This window comes from Zosterops lateralis, assembly GCF_965231275.1.
Source record: "Zosterops lateralis genome assembly, chromosome: 8".
Classification (NCBI taxonomy): Eukaryota; Metazoa; Chordata; class Aves; order Passeriformes; family Zosteropidae; genus Zosterops; species Zosterops lateralis.
This window is the reverse complement of record NC_139768.1, coordinates 15994013-16011898: the sequence shown is the minus strand read 5'-3', so window position 1 is coordinate 16011898 and position 17886 is coordinate 15994013. Positions and strand designations below refer to the sequence as shown.

General features: G+C 45.0%; 1 protein-coding gene across 2 annotated transcripts in view; it reads left to right on the top strand.

Annotated features, from left to right (window-relative positions):
- Nucleotides 1–17886, top strand: part of NT5C2 (5'-nucleotidase, cytosolic II) — a 59650-nt gene that overhangs the window by 39689 nt on the left and 2075 nt on the right. For both annotated transcript variants that reach the window (XM_083866018.1, XM_083866019.1), the window contains 11 exons: nucleotides 7300–7417; nucleotides 8770–8865; nucleotides 10185–10276; nucleotides 10470–10527; nucleotides 11769–11862; nucleotides 12854–12907; nucleotides 14020–14103; nucleotides 14836–14877; nucleotides 16035–16142; nucleotides 16463–16529; nucleotides 17106–17276. In XM_083866018.1, the coding sequence (XP_083722144.1) occupies nucleotides 7300–7417; nucleotides 8770–8865; nucleotides 10185–10276; nucleotides 10470–10527; nucleotides 11769–11862; nucleotides 12854–12907; nucleotides 14020–14103; nucleotides 14836–14877; nucleotides 16035–16142; nucleotides 16463–16529; nucleotides 17106–17276 (984 nt within the window). The remainder of the gene's footprint in view (nucleotides 1–7299; nucleotides 7418–8769; nucleotides 8866–10184; nucleotides 10277–10469; nucleotides 10528–11768; nucleotides 11863–12853; nucleotides 12908–14019; nucleotides 14104–14835; nucleotides 14878–16034; nucleotides 16143–16462; nucleotides 16530–17105; nucleotides 17277–17886) is intronic.

The following is a 17886-nucleotide window of genomic DNA, read 5'->3' as shown; positions in this document are numbered from 1 at the left end:
CCTCCAGGGCTGGTCACTGGCTGTTTCCCTCTGGATTCTCAGCTGGAGTTGCAGGTCAGGTGATCGGAAGTGCCAGGGGATGAGTATTTGAAGCTTGTGTGAAATAGCCAGTGATGTGGTTGTTGTGGAGGGGTGACTGTCACAGACTCAGTGTAGTGGACACTGAATGCCTGGCTTTGGGGCCATGTGCAGAGGAGATATTGACAGAATGGAGAGCTCTGGGGATAGAACTATCCTGTTGTGGGACACAGAGATCTCATTTGATAGATGTTGTTGAGGCAGGATACATAGATATTTGTACTGTTACAGGGAATGAATTTGTAAAAGGGGATCTCAGTCCTCAAGGCTTTAACTAAGCAGGTTTTGTCAGTTCAACACTGATATAAATCTACTCCTAATACATACTTGCATACTTGGCAAACCAAACCCACTACACATTACTTATTTGTGGTGCAATTCAGAGCAACACTTTGATCCTGCTCTTTAAGTCAGGTTTGTTTAATTTCAGAAATATATTTGTACAAGCTTAATTATGCATGTTGAGCCTGAGATGTATAAATCTGGATACCAGCTCTCCACCTGCCCATGTATGTCCCTAACTGCTTGATTTGCATGCCTTACTCACTGGAGAATAAGCAGCAACTGAAAAAACCTGCTTTTAGCTATTTTACTTTCATTTCTTCAAGACCTAACACAAAGTAGTTGGGCTGCATTTCCTGTGCTTCAGAGAAAAGGTGAAACTGTGTGCATTATCTGTCTACATTTTGGCTTATCTGTCTTTGTGTGACCTCTGGAGAACCCAGAGAGCTGGTAACATCACTGAAGATTGAGTATTTGTTAAAGCTTTTTGCAACCCTTTTGGAGGAGGTCACCACCTCTAGTTTAAGAAATACTGATCTTATCTGGACACCTGAAAGTCATCAGCCCAGACAGTGCTCTCAGCACCTGTGTGCGGAAGGAATGGAGACAGAGTGTGCCCAGGGGATCAGAGCAGGGATGCACCACCTGCAGGAAGCAGCTGCTCCAGTGAAGTGCCCTGACAGTGTGGGTTTTTTTGGGGGGGCATCTCAAGCATCTTTCCCTGGATTGCTCTTGCATTCCAGCTGGGAAGAAAGGCAGGTGAGAAATTGGCAGATGAAAGGGATGAAGCTCCTTCAGGAGGTGGTAGAGAGTCGTAAGAGAGCAACAAGATGGGGAAAACCAGAGGCAGGTGCAAACGTACTTCAGGTCATCATTTAGTGGTCCTGGCTCTGCCTCTGCCTGGAGGAGCTGCCCTCCCTGCAGGCTTCTGTTGTTGCAGCAACCTCCTGAGCTTGGTTTTCCCTTTCTGAATAGGGGTTCTGGTGAAGGGGAGCTGCTTCCTCAAAGCTGGCTCAGTGGTATGGAAAATCACTGTGTTGTCACTGTTCCCAATTCAGGGCTTTTACCAGCACCAAATCCATAGTGATTGGAAATAAAATGGCAGGCAAGACTGCTTGCAGGTGTGCAGTCTGACAGCAAATACATCTCAGAAATGGGAGATGACTGAAGCAGCACAGAAAGGGGTCATTATTTTAACTTCAGCTCCTGCTTCTCTCCCAAGATCCATGAGTATCTTGCAAAAAGTGTTGGCAAGCCCTGGAACAAACCATGTTACATCTTCAGTGAGAAGTTCCCCTGCCTGAATCTGTGTGTAGGACAAACGAGGAAAGATAGAGGCAGGCCCTAAAAGGCTTTCTTCTCCCCTCAGCTTAAACAGAGCCATCACATGCACTTCAGCCTTCCCCAGTTATTCATTTTGAAACAAAACAGGCTTTAAACGTTTATTTTCAGAGAAGCCTTCCAGGAGGTCTGCATACTTCTGTGGGTCATTCTTGCAACATCATTCCAACTAGTTCAGCTTTGTATTTAGTGCAAATTGGATCTCAAAGATAATTCTTGATTACTCTGTGCATACCTGTAAGTTGCAGAATATCTCTGGCGTTCTCCCTGTGTGCGCTTGCAGTGAGAGCACTGCAGTGCAGCTCTGTATGCAGGTTTGGTGCTGGTTTATCCTGTGATGCTTTGCCCATGAAAGCCCCAGCAGAAACGTGTCCAAGTGTATGTTTAAATGCAGACATGCACCACAGAGTCACCCAGTGTGCAAGGCTCTCACTGGGAGCACCTTCGAAGTGTAGGGCAAAATTCTCTTCTCAGGTTCCCAGAGTAGCTCCTGGCTTAGTCTCCTGCATTGACACATTGCAGGCATTGTATGGTGTGAAAGAGAGTGTCCTGAAAGGAATAATTCATCGCTGACTGAGGAATGGACTATAATGGCAAAGCCCCAAAAAGACCACGAGACCTTTTCTTGAACCAGTTGCTCTGTGTCTGAGAGAAACATGAAGGATTTGGATCACTTGGGCAATGTGCTTGTACCCTCTTCCTCCTAGTTATCCCTGAGCTGATGATCTAAGACTGCTTTGTGGATATGAGGACAGAATTTTGCCTGCAGGATGCACGATTACCAACTGTGCCTTTTCTATAAATCAGTTTTAAGTGTATTTGGAATAACTGCCAGGCCAGCTTCTGAGCTTACCAGAGGACAGAGCTCCAGCAGACACAGTCCCACATGGCACAGAGCTGTTGCAGTTTTAAAATCAGTCTGATTTTTTTCTTTAACAGGGGATCCCAGTGTAACTCCGTCAAGCCTGGAGTGACACTCTGAATCTGCATCTGCCTCATGTGAGTTAAAATCCTGGCAGCAGCATTTTGCATAAGCTGGAGCCTCTGTAGAGAGCTTTTTTTTTTTTCTTTTTTCTTTTTATTTTTTTTCCTTTTCAGGAAGGCTATAAAATTGTAACTGTATGTGTCTTGGCAGCAAAGGTAAACACAGCCACACAAATGCATGAGAATTGCATAACTTACTGCACAACCCCTGCTCATTCCAGACCAGCTTCCCTCCTAGCACATCCTGTGTCAGTCAGGGATACCCACATTCATCACAGACCTGAAGGCTTGCAGTGTTCACTCTGGGGTACTGCTTTTTTGCCTTTTAATGGTTTATTGTTAAGCCAAGTAATGGTATTAAGAGGAAGCTGGAATGCTGTCAACTGGCTTCTGGAGTTTTTTTAAACCTTTAGTTGTTTTCTTTCCATGCTGGTTGTATAATCCATGAGCACTGGGCACTGATTGCCCTGTGCTGCTAAAGCATTTGCCTGTGTTGGAACAGAACTATTAAATAACAATTCCTCTGGAGCTGGGGACTTGGCTTTGTGGCAGAGACATGGCCATCAAGCAGTAAGAAAAAGAAATCAGAATAAGTCGTAGCATGTGCTTTGGTTTTATTGTCATCCCATGTGTGTTGGGCAAGGATGGTGTGAAAATGTGTTTGTGGCCCTGCCTCCTCCCCTGTCACAGAGCAGGGAATGCTCAAAGACTGGGCCCTTCTCAGCTGGAAGAAAGATCTGGGCACAAGAGACTGCATGGCAAATAGCTGAATTCATGATGGTGCCATGACACATAAACTATCTCCATCAGAGGTACCAGGATTCAGCAACCAGGTCTGAGGGAGGGGATATTCCAGCAAAGTTTGAAAACATGTTTTCATCATGCAGCTGCAGAAAAAAGTATTGATCTGTTCTCTCTACTCTGTTTCCTCACGACTGCCTGAAGACGTGAGAGAGAATAACCAACCCTGAGAGCCAACACTACAATATTGAAACAGTGGAGTAACAGCTGTAACTGGGGTATCTGCCCCAAATGTGCTGCCAGAGTTGCAGTGATGTCAGCCTCTCCATTCTTGATCTGAGGAGGTGGATGGTTTGTTTGCCCAGAGGAAGCTGCAGTTACTCAAATAGACTTAAGAGAAATGTCAGGGGCTGTGGCTTGTTCCAGTTGATGCAGCCAGTGCTGTGGTGTAGGGTGCTGTCAGGGTGAGCTCAGGGAGCTCTGTCTCTTCCCAGCTGTGTGTCTAATTAAAGGAAACTTTATCTGGAACAGTAACTGTGCTGGTAACTAGAGAACATTCATTGTCCCTCTCACAAGTCCAGTTTCCTGTGTCTCTGTTTAGTTCATGTGTCAAGGAGAAGGCTCTCATTTTCCAGATATTGTGCAGTAGTAGAAAAACAGAGATGGGATCTGAGGCATGAATGAGTTAATAGTTTAGTTTTATTCAAAAAGACATCAAGGAAGCAAAATCTAGGGCTTGAGAGGTAAGGGGAATAATGTCCCCCTCCCCCAAAAAAATATTTAGATTAATCCTAATTAATGTATTGCCTCAGCAGAGACTTGGGATGATGAAAGCTGAGGTTGATACCTCTTCTTCAGCTTGTTTCCTTAGAGAGTTAAAAGGAGGTCTGTGGTGATTTTCTAAAACGGAGAGGCAAATACAGAAAGAAATAAATTGACTGAGAGTATTTTGTGAGCAGCTGACCTTGTGTCCCACACAGCTGTTCCCTGGTGGAGTGTTAAAAAGATACATATACAGATTTCTTATCAGAAAGCCCTACAATTTCTCTGGAAAGGCACTGCTGGAGCTGTTGGTGAACCACTTCTGCTTTTCCAGAGGAGATGCCAGTGTGCTCCTGCCCAGGTTCCTCTCTGAGCAACATCACCATGCTTGGTGAGTTCAGAAAGACCAGGGTTTCCTCGGAGAGATGTTTTGTTTGGAAGTGATGTATTATGGATGGAGTTGGTAGCATGGTTAATTTCCCAGGAGGCTAAGAAGGAGAATGGAGCAGCTTCATGGACAGAGCTGGGGATTGGAGAGCTTTGCAGAGCTTTCACATTCTGAGAATATTTGCAGGTGTACTTAAAGGAGTTTTCCCTGGGAATTGCCTTTACTGTCCTGAATCAGAGGAATTCCTTGTTCCAGGTGATGCTCTGGTGTCACTCTCACAATTTTTTTTCATCACCTAACTTCCTATTGCTCCCTCCAACTCTAGCTCACTCCCCAGAATTGCCTTGTCAGTCACTGCTTTCTTCATTAGCTGTACCTTTTGATTGCTTATTCCTATCTATAGCTCAATCAATCCTTCCTTTCCTAAAGGATAGAAAAGACTACATGCATTGAATGTTATATCATGTTGTTGTTGATGTTTGCCATTGGTATAATATTGCTTGGAGATTTTGATAACTGCTTTATTGATTTTAGTTACCTGTTTAAGACCATTACAGGTTTGCTTATTGAATTTTTATTGCTGTTAGTTTAATGGGAAAATTAACTCTTGGGAGTTTTAGGTTATTAAGAGAAACAGAAGGCCTCTGTCATGGGTACTGTGATCTCAATCTTCTGACAGTCTTGTTTCATTTGAAGTCCTTGCCTTTTTAATTTTTTTAAATTTATTTTATATATTTTTTTAGTATTTTATACATTTTCTTTCTCCTCTCAGATTAAACTTCTGTATCCCACAGTGTATATATATGCTGATGATTACTGGGCAGTATAGACAATGTGGATTAATATATATCATGAGGCCCACAGATGTGTTAGATCTCTCTCAGGAAAAGCACTCTGTTCTCTAATGATTTTACTGTGTAACTTGGACATTTTCAGGTAAATTTGAAATATTCAAGTGTTGGAGGCAGCTGGACCCATTAAACCATGGTAACCCTCATTACAGTCAAGGGTTGTATTTATTTATCTTAGGACCAATTTAAGACAGCAACATTATGGTATCCCACTCCTAAGAGGAAGGGAGCACCCAGGATTTGTAGGTGCTCATGGTTGAAAGGAACGACCAAAGTCAGAGGGTCCACAGCAGCTTACAAAGTTTTATTAGTATATTACACTTGGCATGAGAATTGGTTTGCTAATTCCGGACCTTCTAGTATCAGCACACAGCAGTGGGGTTTGGATAAGGGGGTAGGGTAAAAGGGAAGAGAGGAAGAGGTGAATTAAAGAGGGGAAGAGAGAGAGAGAAAAGAAGAAAGCAGGAAAAGGACATCACCAGTCCTGGCAGCAGCACTGATGGGGTGTCTGATGGGGCACATGCACACCTGGGCTTTTTGGGGGTATCTTTTTATAGATGAGTCTTCCCCACCTTGAAAACAGGGCTCTTGCTTTCTATGGAAATTAGTTACCATGTGCACTCCATTCTTCCAGACCTTTCTGAAAATGGGTCAGAGGGTCTTGGATGGTCTTGATCTCCCCCTTACAGTCCATGCCCATTTCTTGACCTCATTCCTGCACTTGAGCTGTGCTGTGCTTATCTCTGGGAGCCAGAACAAGGACGTTTGTCCCAGAAAAGTGCTGCCCTTACTTCCACATAGCCCTTTCTCCAGCCACATCCTGTTCTTTCTCACAACATGTTATTAGCAACAATCCCTGGCTGTTATTACCAACAATCCTTGGTCAGCTTCAGGACTATCCAGCTGTCTCAGTGTTTGAAACATGCACATTAGCCCCTTATCTTCTGGGCTTCTGCAGACATGCAGTGAGCGTAAACACACTGCCAGAGAAACCCTGTGATTTCCATCTGTCCTGATTGCCTTTTAGATGTAATTTAATGATCTGATTAAACAGTAACATTTTAAGTACATGGGAAGGTCATTTGGAGGAAGAAGAGAGGCCACGTGGTAGGAATGACTTAGTTGAACAAGTCCATTTCTTTTGCATGGAGCAAAGGGAAGGTGTGTGTCCCAGATGAGCAGCTCCTCTGACATGTGAGAGCAGTGAGCTTGCTTTAAAAAGTAGCATTTTGATGCACAAGGGTAATAACGAACAGATTTTTTGCAGTACCATATGATGTTATTAACAAACAAATCATATGTTAACTTGACAGCTCTACCTTCACGCTAACTTAGTCTGCAGCAAACATTAATTCCCCTGAGATGAAATCTGGAGCAATGCTAAGCTTTGGGATTGTATCCAGAGCAGTAACAGTAGCACAGAAGTGATGAATTTCAGGCTTTCTAACCTCCAATATATGTGCTCCTGCAATTTATTGGTTTCTTTATCGGCTTTGCAAAAACAAAGCAAACCAAAACCCTGTTGGAGCAGATGGAACAAGGAGTGTTCATGCATCTGCCTAACAGGACTGCAGGGAGAGGAGCTGCTGTTTGAAATACATTTTTCCTGATGCAGAGAGCTATGATAAACTGATGGATATTTCATCTGGTGTACTCTGCTGCTGAAATTCAAACTGCAGCTCTGCTTCACTGCAGCCCTGGGGCAGGAGCTAATTCCACCGCGCTCTGGGCTGGGGGATCCGAGGCATCAAAGGAGGGAATGGTATGTGGAGGAGGGAGGGGGGGAGAATGGGTACATTACTTTTAATTGCCTTCTTGTTTAACCCCCCAGCTGTTTTCAAGTTTTCTAACTGAAATCTCATCTTGGTACAGTGTATAAATCCCCTGAATACGAATCTCTTGGATTTGACCTGACTGTAGAAAGATTAGTTTCCATTGGATACCCTCATGAGCTGCTCAATTTTGTGTATGATCCTGCATTCCCTACCAGGTAAATGACTAACAGATACTGACCCCGCCTGCTCAAGGCCTCAAATACTTGTTCTGTGAAGTTCACAGGTGACATTTGAGGCCAGGTTTTCAGTTGCGGTTGTGAAGCCTGTGGCTGGCCACAGATCATGGGGAAGGGAGAAGACTAATCTAGTATGTGGGGAGTCTTTGCACACATGAACCTGTCTAAAAATAGCCCTTCAAAGCAAAGACAGCAGAGACACAATTGGATTGGGAGTGAAATCAGAATCAGGGGGAGAAGGAGCCATTACTGTCCAAGAGGCTGCTGGGATGTCCCAGAACAGTTTTCTTCAATGATTTTAATTAGTAGTGTCATGGTGTGTAAGACATCTTGAAAATTAAGCTGACAGTAAACAAGAATAGAAATGGGACCAGTCCAGTTCTCTTGTCAAGATGAATCAGATTTCAAAAGCATTTGATTTAGCAACTTTTTGATTTTATAACTTTTTACTAAGTTAATGGTGCAGAATTACTAAATTCCTGTATTTTGTCTTTTGGTGGGAGAGGTAAAAAGGGCATTGTTTGTTTTGAACAAAGCTTTTGATCTAACTCTGCACCTTCAAGTTCTTTCCAGTTGTGCCTTTGCTGGATTTTGCTTCTTTGACTCCTTTGGAGTTTCTTTACAAAAGACTGGACCTGAAGGTCTGTTGGCTTGTTCCAGTTTCAGTCTGGCAGCCTCCTTCCTTCCCTACTCTCAGTGTGTTTTACATCAAGATTTCCTGCTGGCTGTGTCCTTGCCTGTAACAAGGCATGACCCCTCACAGACCTGTGATGAGAGCTCTGTTAAATCCACTGCCTTCATCCCAGGGAGGGAACAGAAGGGATATCTCTGTGGGAAGGCTGTGATCTCCAAGTGCAAGCTGCTAGATAAATGTGACAGGGTTTTGCTGGAGTCAGAACCGGGCATGTCCAAAGTATTGTGCTATGGTTACACACCCCATCTGGCTTTGTGACAGAGCCATGGAAGAACTGAGAGAATTCCTTCATCACACCTCAGTGTTCCCTGCAGCCTGACAGGGGTGTCAGGTTTGTGACCCTGTGGAAGAGTCCCACAGCTCCCCTGGTAGAGGCACAGCTCAGCCTCTCGGGTTAAAGGCTTCTGGGGCCGTGGGAGGTCAGGCATCTCTCCTGCCTGGTGATGCTGGGCTCTGGTTGCTTACCTGCTGCCAGCTAAAAGGGGCAGTAGGGATCCCATCTGCATCATAACAGCAGCTCTGTTCTGATGCCCCATGCCAAGAGAGCAATGCTGTTCTAGAGCTGTTCTAGCTGCTGTTAAAATGGTCACCCCTTAATACACTTGCCTTTTCATATCCTAAATTGCTTTCTTAACAGAGGCCTGGTGTTTGACACCCACTATGGAAACCTGCTGAAAGTTGATGCCTATGGGAACCTCCTAGTATGTGCACATGGCTTTAATTTCCTCAGAGGGTGAGTGCAGATTCTTGCCTATTCTTTTTGACTTAATATGCTCTATTGTGTCAATTCTCCTCAGGGCACCCGCTGTATATGGAGTCACAGGAACTCTGCTAACAGCAGATGCTGTGTTGATGTTCCTACAGCTCCAGGATTAGCTGTGGATGAATTGAGGGTCTCAGGTACAGCAACAGCCCAGATGTTTACAAGGGAAAGGGCTGTGCCACCACAGGCACATCTATAGCATGCTGGGAATAGAGGAACGTGTGCTGTAGGGAAGAGCTGACGAGGTCATCCAGGGGTTGTTCGCCTGTCCTGGCACAATTTAATGTCAGCAGCTCATCCGTCAAGACAAAGCCATTGCATGAGGACCTGTTCCCCATGAGACTGTCAGCTCCACAGCCATTGCTAAGAAAGTTTGAGGGCCTGAGCTGGCTTGGGGTAGGAACAATCTTGCTCTACCCCTTTGATATTCTGACCTTTGAGGGTGTCAGAACTGAGCACTACGTACCATTTCCTGCAGCCTTCCTTGGCTGCTTGTGTTTCTTGTCCCAGAGAAGGTGCTTTAGGAAGCAGAGAGGACTCTGTGTCAGGACAGTGCCATGTTCCTGATGTGTCCCAGCAAATCTCCCCTTCCACATTCCTGCTGCAAGGGCATATGAATGGAAGCTAAGGCAGGCTCAGGGGCCCCAGGGTGACAAACCTTGTTGTTGCAGGCCTCTAACTCCTTGCATCAAACTCCAAAGTTTAGAAAAAAGCCCTTAAATGTGCACTCAAGTTCCTCTTTGAGCCTAAAATGATCTTCAGTAGCTCCAGAAATTAAGGAGACCAGAATGATAGGAGTTCAATCATTGCCACCCTGCTGATGAATTGCAGAGGGCCCCAAATAAGCCTCCTGCAGCAGAGCCCTGCATACCTCTGGCTGAGAGCTGCTGGGAGAGTGGAGAGCAACACATGGAAAGTGGGGGAGAGTTTAAGATAAGCAAACAATGAAAGTGCAGATGATTTAAAGCATCCTCCTAGCTGGCAGCGTGGGGCTTAAGGTCGAGCTGTGGACTCTGGACCACTCTGTGTCCTTGTGTGGGCTCTGCTCAGTTTGCTGACTCAGGAATGAGGGCTTTGTCCTGGCTCTGCTGGAGTCAGCGTGGCCCAGGGAACACCCCTGGATGCATTTTAGCTCTTGTGCCAACAGTGCATATGGGGAAGCTGGGTTTTGATTAAAGCACAGCAGAGTTTGGTTAGCAGACCCTGCTACAACTCCTTTTTGCAGGTCAGCACATTTTATCTTCATTATGTTTTGTGGTTTCACTCTTCTCCACTTTATTTATTCTCAGGCCTGAAACACGGGAGCAATATCCAAATAAATTTATCCAGAGGGATGACACAGATAGGTTTTACATTTTGAACACATTATTCAATCTACCAGGTGAGTATAATGTAAGCCAACACAGGCCTCTTTCTGTGCCTTTTAAGCCAGTAAAGCTTTGCTGATGTCGCATTCTGCTTTCCTGTTTGGGTTTTTTTTTAACGTGAATTCTCTTCCTTTGGGCACAAGGTCTAAAGTTAGCTGCCTGTATGATGTTTTCCTTGTCTCATAATCTCATTCTGTTTCCTTGCAGAGACCTACCTGTTGGCTTGCCTGGTCGATTTCTTTACTAACTGTGACCGCTACACGAGGTTTGTATTCCCTCTACTTTGAGATGATGATGGAACAGTAAGTTTGTTATTATTTTATACAAGAGCAATACAGCACAGATGGAGCTGGTCTTAATATCAAAGGAGACCCCTCAAGTGGTTTTGGTGGGCCTCCTGTAATTTTGTGGTGCTAACTTGATCTGTTCGTACAGCAGAGGCTGGTTATGAAGGCTTCCTTTACAGGGTACAGCAGTACCAACATACTGACTGACATTGGTATTTGGGGCAGCTTCTAGGACTGCACACTTTTTTGATTGATTATAGGCACCATTCAGTTCATTTTGGACCCATGTCCATTGGAGCCATGTCTGAACTGGTAATTGAAAGGCTAAATTTCCTCAGCCAGTTACCACAAGTGCTTCATGTGGTAGTAAAGGACATTGCACACTTAGAGGTGCAGTGCTCAGTGTGGTATAAAAGGTTGTTTGTGCAGCATGTGTATTTCCCTTGCTGTCAAAAACATATAGGCATAAAAACAAGCTGTGGTTTGAACTGGAAAATGTGAATGCTGCTGTGCTGCTCATCACCTCATGTGATGGGTCATCTTTGCATATATGTGAGTGGAAGGCAAAGGTTTAATGTGATTTCACCTGGGAGCAGAAGCACTGTTTATGCTGGCAATCCATCAGGTGAAGTACCTTTTCTCAGGAGAGGCATGATGATTGCTGTCATAATAAATACAGCTCTGTGTAATCCCTCTTGATTTCTTCTGATGAAAGCTGTCATGCTGTCTCAAAGATACCTCCAGAGTATCTTGTAATTTCTAATGCTAATTCTAAGTGTTCAACATAGAAGCAATTCCTCCTCTCAGCAATATTACATTTAGATTTCCGTGACACTCCCTTCTTTTGTTCTGGAGAGAGGAAGAAAGAGCACCACTCTGTTTATTCCCTCAGTACCATTCATCTTCTGATAAATGCTTTTTTGCAGTTTTCTGCAGTCTTTTTACCTTCTTGTAATGTGGGTGAGAAGTAAGAGTTACAGTCACAGAGGGCTGTAGTACTAGTGTGGAGGCACAGACATTCCTGGGTAACACACAGCTCCTGTTAAACTGCAGTTGTATCCTTCTTTCACGTTTGAGCTGTAGTAAAGTAGTAGATAAGAATCCATGATGGTCAGATGAAAACACAAGCTCCAAACAGCATTTTGAACTGTCTCATTCCTTAGTGTGTTTCTTACCTGCTGTGATTGGCTGCTAAAATCTCTCTTCTGTCTCCTCACAGCTGCGAAACAGGGTTTAAGGATGGAGACCTCTTCATGTCCTTCAGGAGCATGTTCCAGGATGTCAGAGATGCTGTTGACTGGGTTCATTACAAGGTGACTGCAAGAACTCCGTGGGATGTGTGTGGTTGTAACTGGGTTGGAGGGGCTGGTTTTTAACTCCTGAGTTCAAATGTTCTTTGCCTGCCCTGGGCAAGGGTCCTGCTTTGCCGCCTAGTGAGCAAATAATAGATTGCAGTTGTATGGGAGTAAGTCAAGATCTCAACCACTCTCCTAGTATGGGAACATTATCTGGTTTGGCTTCCTATTCCTTTTTATTGCACCCAGATTTAATTTTTGTACTGTAATTCATGGGTTTTAGAGCATGAATCAAGTCCACAACTTGTACATTATCCTAATTATTAAAGCAGTATTCTACTGCAAATTGTTTACATTGGCACTATCCTGTGTTGTCTAAAATGTACTGGCATTAAAGAGAGAAATAGATCAGCTGTTCTCTAATTAGAGAAGCATTTCATCTTCTGCACACATTTGTGCACAAATTTAGAATATAATTTTGTGAGCATTAACATATGTTTAAAGATCTGATTTTCATGTTCTCCCTCATTCAAGCAATCTGTTGGGTGGGATGGAGAACCATCAGAGAAGAACTCTGCTCACAGTTGTACTTGTGGTGGTCCTTTTACCCATGCAGAAGTCAGGAATCTATTTTTCTTTCCTTATGCAGTGTTGTGTGATACATGTTGGAGTTGGCCTTTGACTAAAGCATTATGGTCAGTGTTGGAGACAGGTCGTTAACTGTCTTGTTTGGTATCGCAAATCTATTTTTTGTTTGTTTCTATTGTATTCCCTTTTGAAAGGGTTAAAATGCTGTTGAAGTGGAGTATTTACCATGGTGAGGGAATCGATGGATCACAGAGTTTGTGATGGTCCCTGCTACTCAAAGCCTCTCATCTCTAGAGTCACTGGTTCAGATTCGCCCTGGTTTGTACTTTCACAGCATTTTAAAGTGTGAAAGTTGGCATTACTTTGTTGTCTCTTACATCATAAGTTTCCATGACCTCACTGGGTTCTGCTTCTATTTCAGGGATCACTTAAGGAAAAGACCCTTGAGAATCTGGAGAAGTACGTGGTGAAAGATGTAAGTGTGAGGTTACTTTACTTGTGCTATGTGACATTCAGTACTGACTAAGCAGGCAAGAAATAAACATGCTGATTTGCTTTACTAAATCACAAAACAGATAAGGCTGTGATTTCTATTGTTTTAACCAAAGACAAAGTGGAAAGTTTGGATGCAACCTTTATTCTGATCCACATGATTTTGTATTGATGTGCACAATATGTAAAATATAAAAGCCACAAGAAATGTTATCAAGGTAAACACACTGGCAAAAGCTCATGTTGGTTTTTTCAGTGGTGAATGCAACTGTGTTCCTTGCCCATGTTTTTCTGCCCAAGCAAACCTCTCTTTAAAAAGCAACAGTTGAGCATCTTTTTAGCCACATGATCAAAAAGTTACACTTAGCCATGAGGGACTGAGGGAAAGATCCTGAAAGACTCACCAGTGTCTAGTCTCTTGATAATCCCAAAATATGTGTTCAGCACATCTAATTGAGCAAGCTCCAGTGGTTCCCTTACTCCTGCCACCTCTGCAGTGTACAAGGCCCCTCTGGACCACTTACGGAGTAAGTATTTTTTAGTTTAGATGAGCTCTGTGCTAGATAATTGCTTTAAAGCAGTTAACCTTGTTTCTAGTTACACGCCTACAGCATTCTTAGGTAACTGTTCAGTGAGGTAATCAGCTATTTTGGCAATGGACTGAGATTTCAGATTCAATAAAAATAGCCCCAGGAATAAATTCTCCCTAATTTGAGGTTGGAATTATAATGCGTTCCAACTTGTGGCTCGTGAGCTCAGATTTCACCTGCCTCTGGGCCCATTTCGGGAACGGACTTGGAGCTGGAGCAGATCGGTGGGAGCAGCACAGGGTGCCTGGCACTGTGGTTGGCAAAGGCACTGCAGCCCTGCTGAGCCCTTCCCCCTCGCCTTCCTCCCCTGGGCTGTGCTCTGGAGGGGTTACCTGGATGGACCAGCAGCTTTCCTGGCTCTGGCCAGTGCACAACACGTGAGTTTGCTTGTTCGATGGTTTGATTTGCCTTTTTTTTTGTCTGGTGGTATCACAGTTGAGTGTTTTTCCCATGATGAATGTCTGTAACTTTTGTGTGTGACTTGGATGTTCCCTTTGGCTTCCAGGGGAAGCTGCCACTGCTGCTCAGCCGCATGAATGAAGTGGGGAAGGTGTTTCTCGTCACAAACAGTGACTATAAATACACAGACGTAAGTGCTGCTTGAATTGTTTGGTTGGTACATCATGGAATAAGCATAACCCAGCCAGTCATTGGGATGGGTTTTGATGGAACATCTTCTGGTGGAGAATCATGTGTTTTCTAATCTATCTGTAGGACGGGTTAGTGGTGGATGCAGATGAAGTCTTGAGTCACCTTTTGGCATTCTAGTCCTGACACTGAGCTAGTACAGGCCTGGTTTAAGCCCCTCCGTGCTTCACTCAGTTCCTCAGCAATTAAAAGGCTATAAAGGGAAAGTGATACTTAGTTTTGGATTTTAGCATCTATCTCACTTTCAAGTGAGATAGATAGTGTGAGCACAGACAGCTCACCAATCCAAGGTCCTGGAGAGGTCTGAGACCCAGAAAGGGCTGTCTGCTAAGGTGAGAAATAAACATGGTTACTTCCGACTCCAGCTGAATGTCAGGATTTTGCAGCACTGCTAATTTAAAGATTTATGTGCCATTTTAAAGCGTTGCAAGATATGCCTGAAGCAGTGTGCAGTTTTCTGAGGCAACTGTGTTATTTGATTATAAAACCTACTGGTTTAATTCCTGTCATTGTCCTGTTTGATTCTTTTTGTCTCCAAATCTTATGCTGACTTCTGTGTAAGTTCTAAAAGTTCTGTAATCTGAAAAGATAAAATCAGAAAAGTATGCTTTTATAAACTACACAAATGCATGTTTAAAAGCACATATTTGAATATTTTCTTTCTCTCTTTTAGAAAATTATGACTTACTTGTTTGACTTTCCACATGGACCAAAGGTATGTGAATTCTAGACTGCACTTGCAGTAGACACTAATGTGCCTAATTATCTATGTAGCTGGAAAGCATTTTAATCCTGCTTCATCGGCTGCATGGGATTAGTTGCTTTAATCTGGTTAAAATACACTTGCTGTTTTGCATCCTGTTTGAATGGGATCAAAGCAAATACAATATAACAAAGAGAAAAGGGGCATCATCTGGTCTCAAATGATAATCTGTGTTAATGATAACATTATTTCAGTGATAAAACATTTTCAACTGTGGCATTTTGTAGCCAGATTTCTTAGAAATAATGCACAACAGTTTAGATGTTGTTAAAAAGAGCCATGATAGAAAGGAAATAATATTATAAAACAGCAGAAACATTTATGGCTGATTGTGCCTTAAATATCATAACTCCAAAGTCTTAGTCATGCTTTTTTTTTTTTGTTTTTCTGAGGTCATAACTCAGCCCCGCAACTTTTGGAGAAAGGTTTATGATACAAATTTATACTGCTCTTTCAGTCTTCCAGTGAGAGGCTATCTCATGTTCAAAAGATGTGTTCTCAGACTGCTTTAAAAGCAGAAGGCAGCCAAGAGGGAAATTCTGAGAGTGTAGATACTCACCACAACCGATAGCTAAAGAAGCCCCTTGCTGTGGTTTGATCTCACAAAGTGCAGACACATGGAGCAGAAAGGGCTCAGTATCCTTTGGGCAGGGCTGTGATTCAAAGCCATGCTCTGTGGAACAGAGTCTGGGCATTTCTCCACTCTTGGCAAAAGTACCAGTACGGCCCTGTAAGCTGAAGCCGTGGAGTTGCAGGTGTCTGGGTCTGTGTGGGATGTCCCCTTCAGGAACAGTGGCAGGGTGTCATTTACAGCATCTTTTTACATGGCAGCTGTGCCCTGACACGGACTTCAGTGCTGTTCTCCTGTCTCACACCATGTCCTCAGTCCCCGCTGCTAGGACTGGGATGGGATGGGCTTGTGGCAAAAGGGGAATGCTTTAGGAAATGGTGCTGGCAACACAGCATTGTCCCTCGGGAGGCATGAGCTAAGGGATTTGATGGACCAGCTGTGTCACAAGGTTATGGCTATGGACAGTGACACTCCAGTTAAACTCCCTGTGGTTTTTTTGTGTCGTGCCTGATTCTGGGGTGTGATTTTGCCTTTGTAGCCTGGGAGTGCCCATCGGCCATGGCAGTCCTACTTTGACCTGATCCTGGTGGATGCACGAAAACCCCTCTTCTTTGGGGAAGGCACTGTACTGCGGCAGGTGGACACGGTGAGTGGTCAGTGGTCAGTACCTCTATAGCTGGAAGGGCTCCTGCACCTCCTCTTTGGCATCTCTTGGTGACAATGGGCAGTGCAATGTTTGGACAGGACCTACCCTGGAGGTTGTGGGCTGGAGTCTCCTCTTAGTGATTCCTGAACAACCCCATCATCTCAAAGCTTTGCTGGCTTCCCTACATAGTGCCGGCGACAGTAGGAAAGCCACCTCTGGGCTGCTTGAGCGTGAGACAGACAGACAAAGAGTGACATATCAATAGTATCAATATAGAGAAGATCCAGAGCATCAGCACTAACACAAACCTCCTTTCACAGGTGACTGGGAAGCTGAAGATTGGTACTTACACTGGCCCGCTGCAGCACGGCATTGTGTACTCAGGAGGTGAGGCAGGAGCCCTTCTTGTTTTGTGGAGTGGCTCTGATGTGGCCTTCAGCCACTCCAGCTGTAAGAGGACTTCTGCCAGGCAAGGTTGTGCTTCCCAAGGTGCATTGTTTTGTGCCCTCTGCACCAGAAGCTCTCCATGATCAGAGCTGCAGAATGCAGGGAAGAGATGGACCCCTTCCTCCTCAAATGTCCTTTTCTTCCTTGCCAGGGAGGGTCTGGGATATGCCTGCAGGGCTTGTGGTGGAGGGGTAGCTGCAGCTGGCCCAGTGCAGTGTCCCCAGCAGTACTTAAAGGTGCTGCCACCAGTGTTAACATGCTTGGAAGGTTCTACCAAGCCAGGGAAGGGCAGTGGGTGGATACAGAGCTGGCTGTGACACCCAGGGCTCCATTACTCTCACAGGGCAGGGGAGGCAGCATGGCCTCTGTTGCTGCCCTTCATGTAGGTGTGCATTGGCAAAGCTGCTCCTGGGTGAACTCCCAGGCAGGTGAGCCATGGTCAAGCAGTGGAGGTTTCTGGGAGGAAAATGCACCTGTTTTGACTCACTGTTCTGAGCCACGCCATTCTTCTCTCAGGCTCTTCGGACACAGTCTGTGACCTGCTGGGGGCCAAAGGGAAAGATATCTTGTACATTGGAGACCATATCTTCGGAGACATCCTCAAATCCAAGAAACGACAGGGCTGGCGGACCTTCCTGGTGATCCCCGAGCTGGCGCAGGAGCTGCACGTCTGGACAGACAAAAGCGGTCAGGAGCCGGGCAAGCCCCTGGCCAGGCTTTGCTCTTGCTTGTCTGATGCTGCACCCCTGAGGTCGCCAGGGCTTAGGGGTGCAGGGGAGAGATCACCCTGGCTTGCCACTATTCCTTTTGGGCCTTTTCACTGGGTCTGGATGCTGGTGGCAGGTGCTGGGGTGCCTCTCTGTGGGCTGGCCTTGGGGTCCCAGGCCTTTCCTGTGCTCTTTCCCAGGCTATTGTGTGTAATCAGCCAAGTGCTGCCTTCACCATGGGAGAAGCTGCAGCTGGGTGGGGTTGAGTTGTTCCTCATCAATAACCCCCGAACCTCCTCCCCCTCTGCACATATGGAGCTGTGACTTCTGTGTTAAATAGCTGACAAGACCTGGGTTATTCTCCCTGTAATGCCTGAGCCATGACTGCTCTCCCATCTGCAGGGAGTCCCTATTCACCAGCTGCTTCCTCCTCGTTCCTCCCACTCCCTCTGCTGCTCTGCCGCCAAAGTGCTGTGTGTTTCCCATCCTCCAGTGCTCCTGCTTTTCTCCCAGGTTTGCCCTTTGGTGTGTAAATAGGGCTGGGGGTTATGCAAGTTGCCCCATGGCTGGTTGGAAGGCTTTGGTGAGAG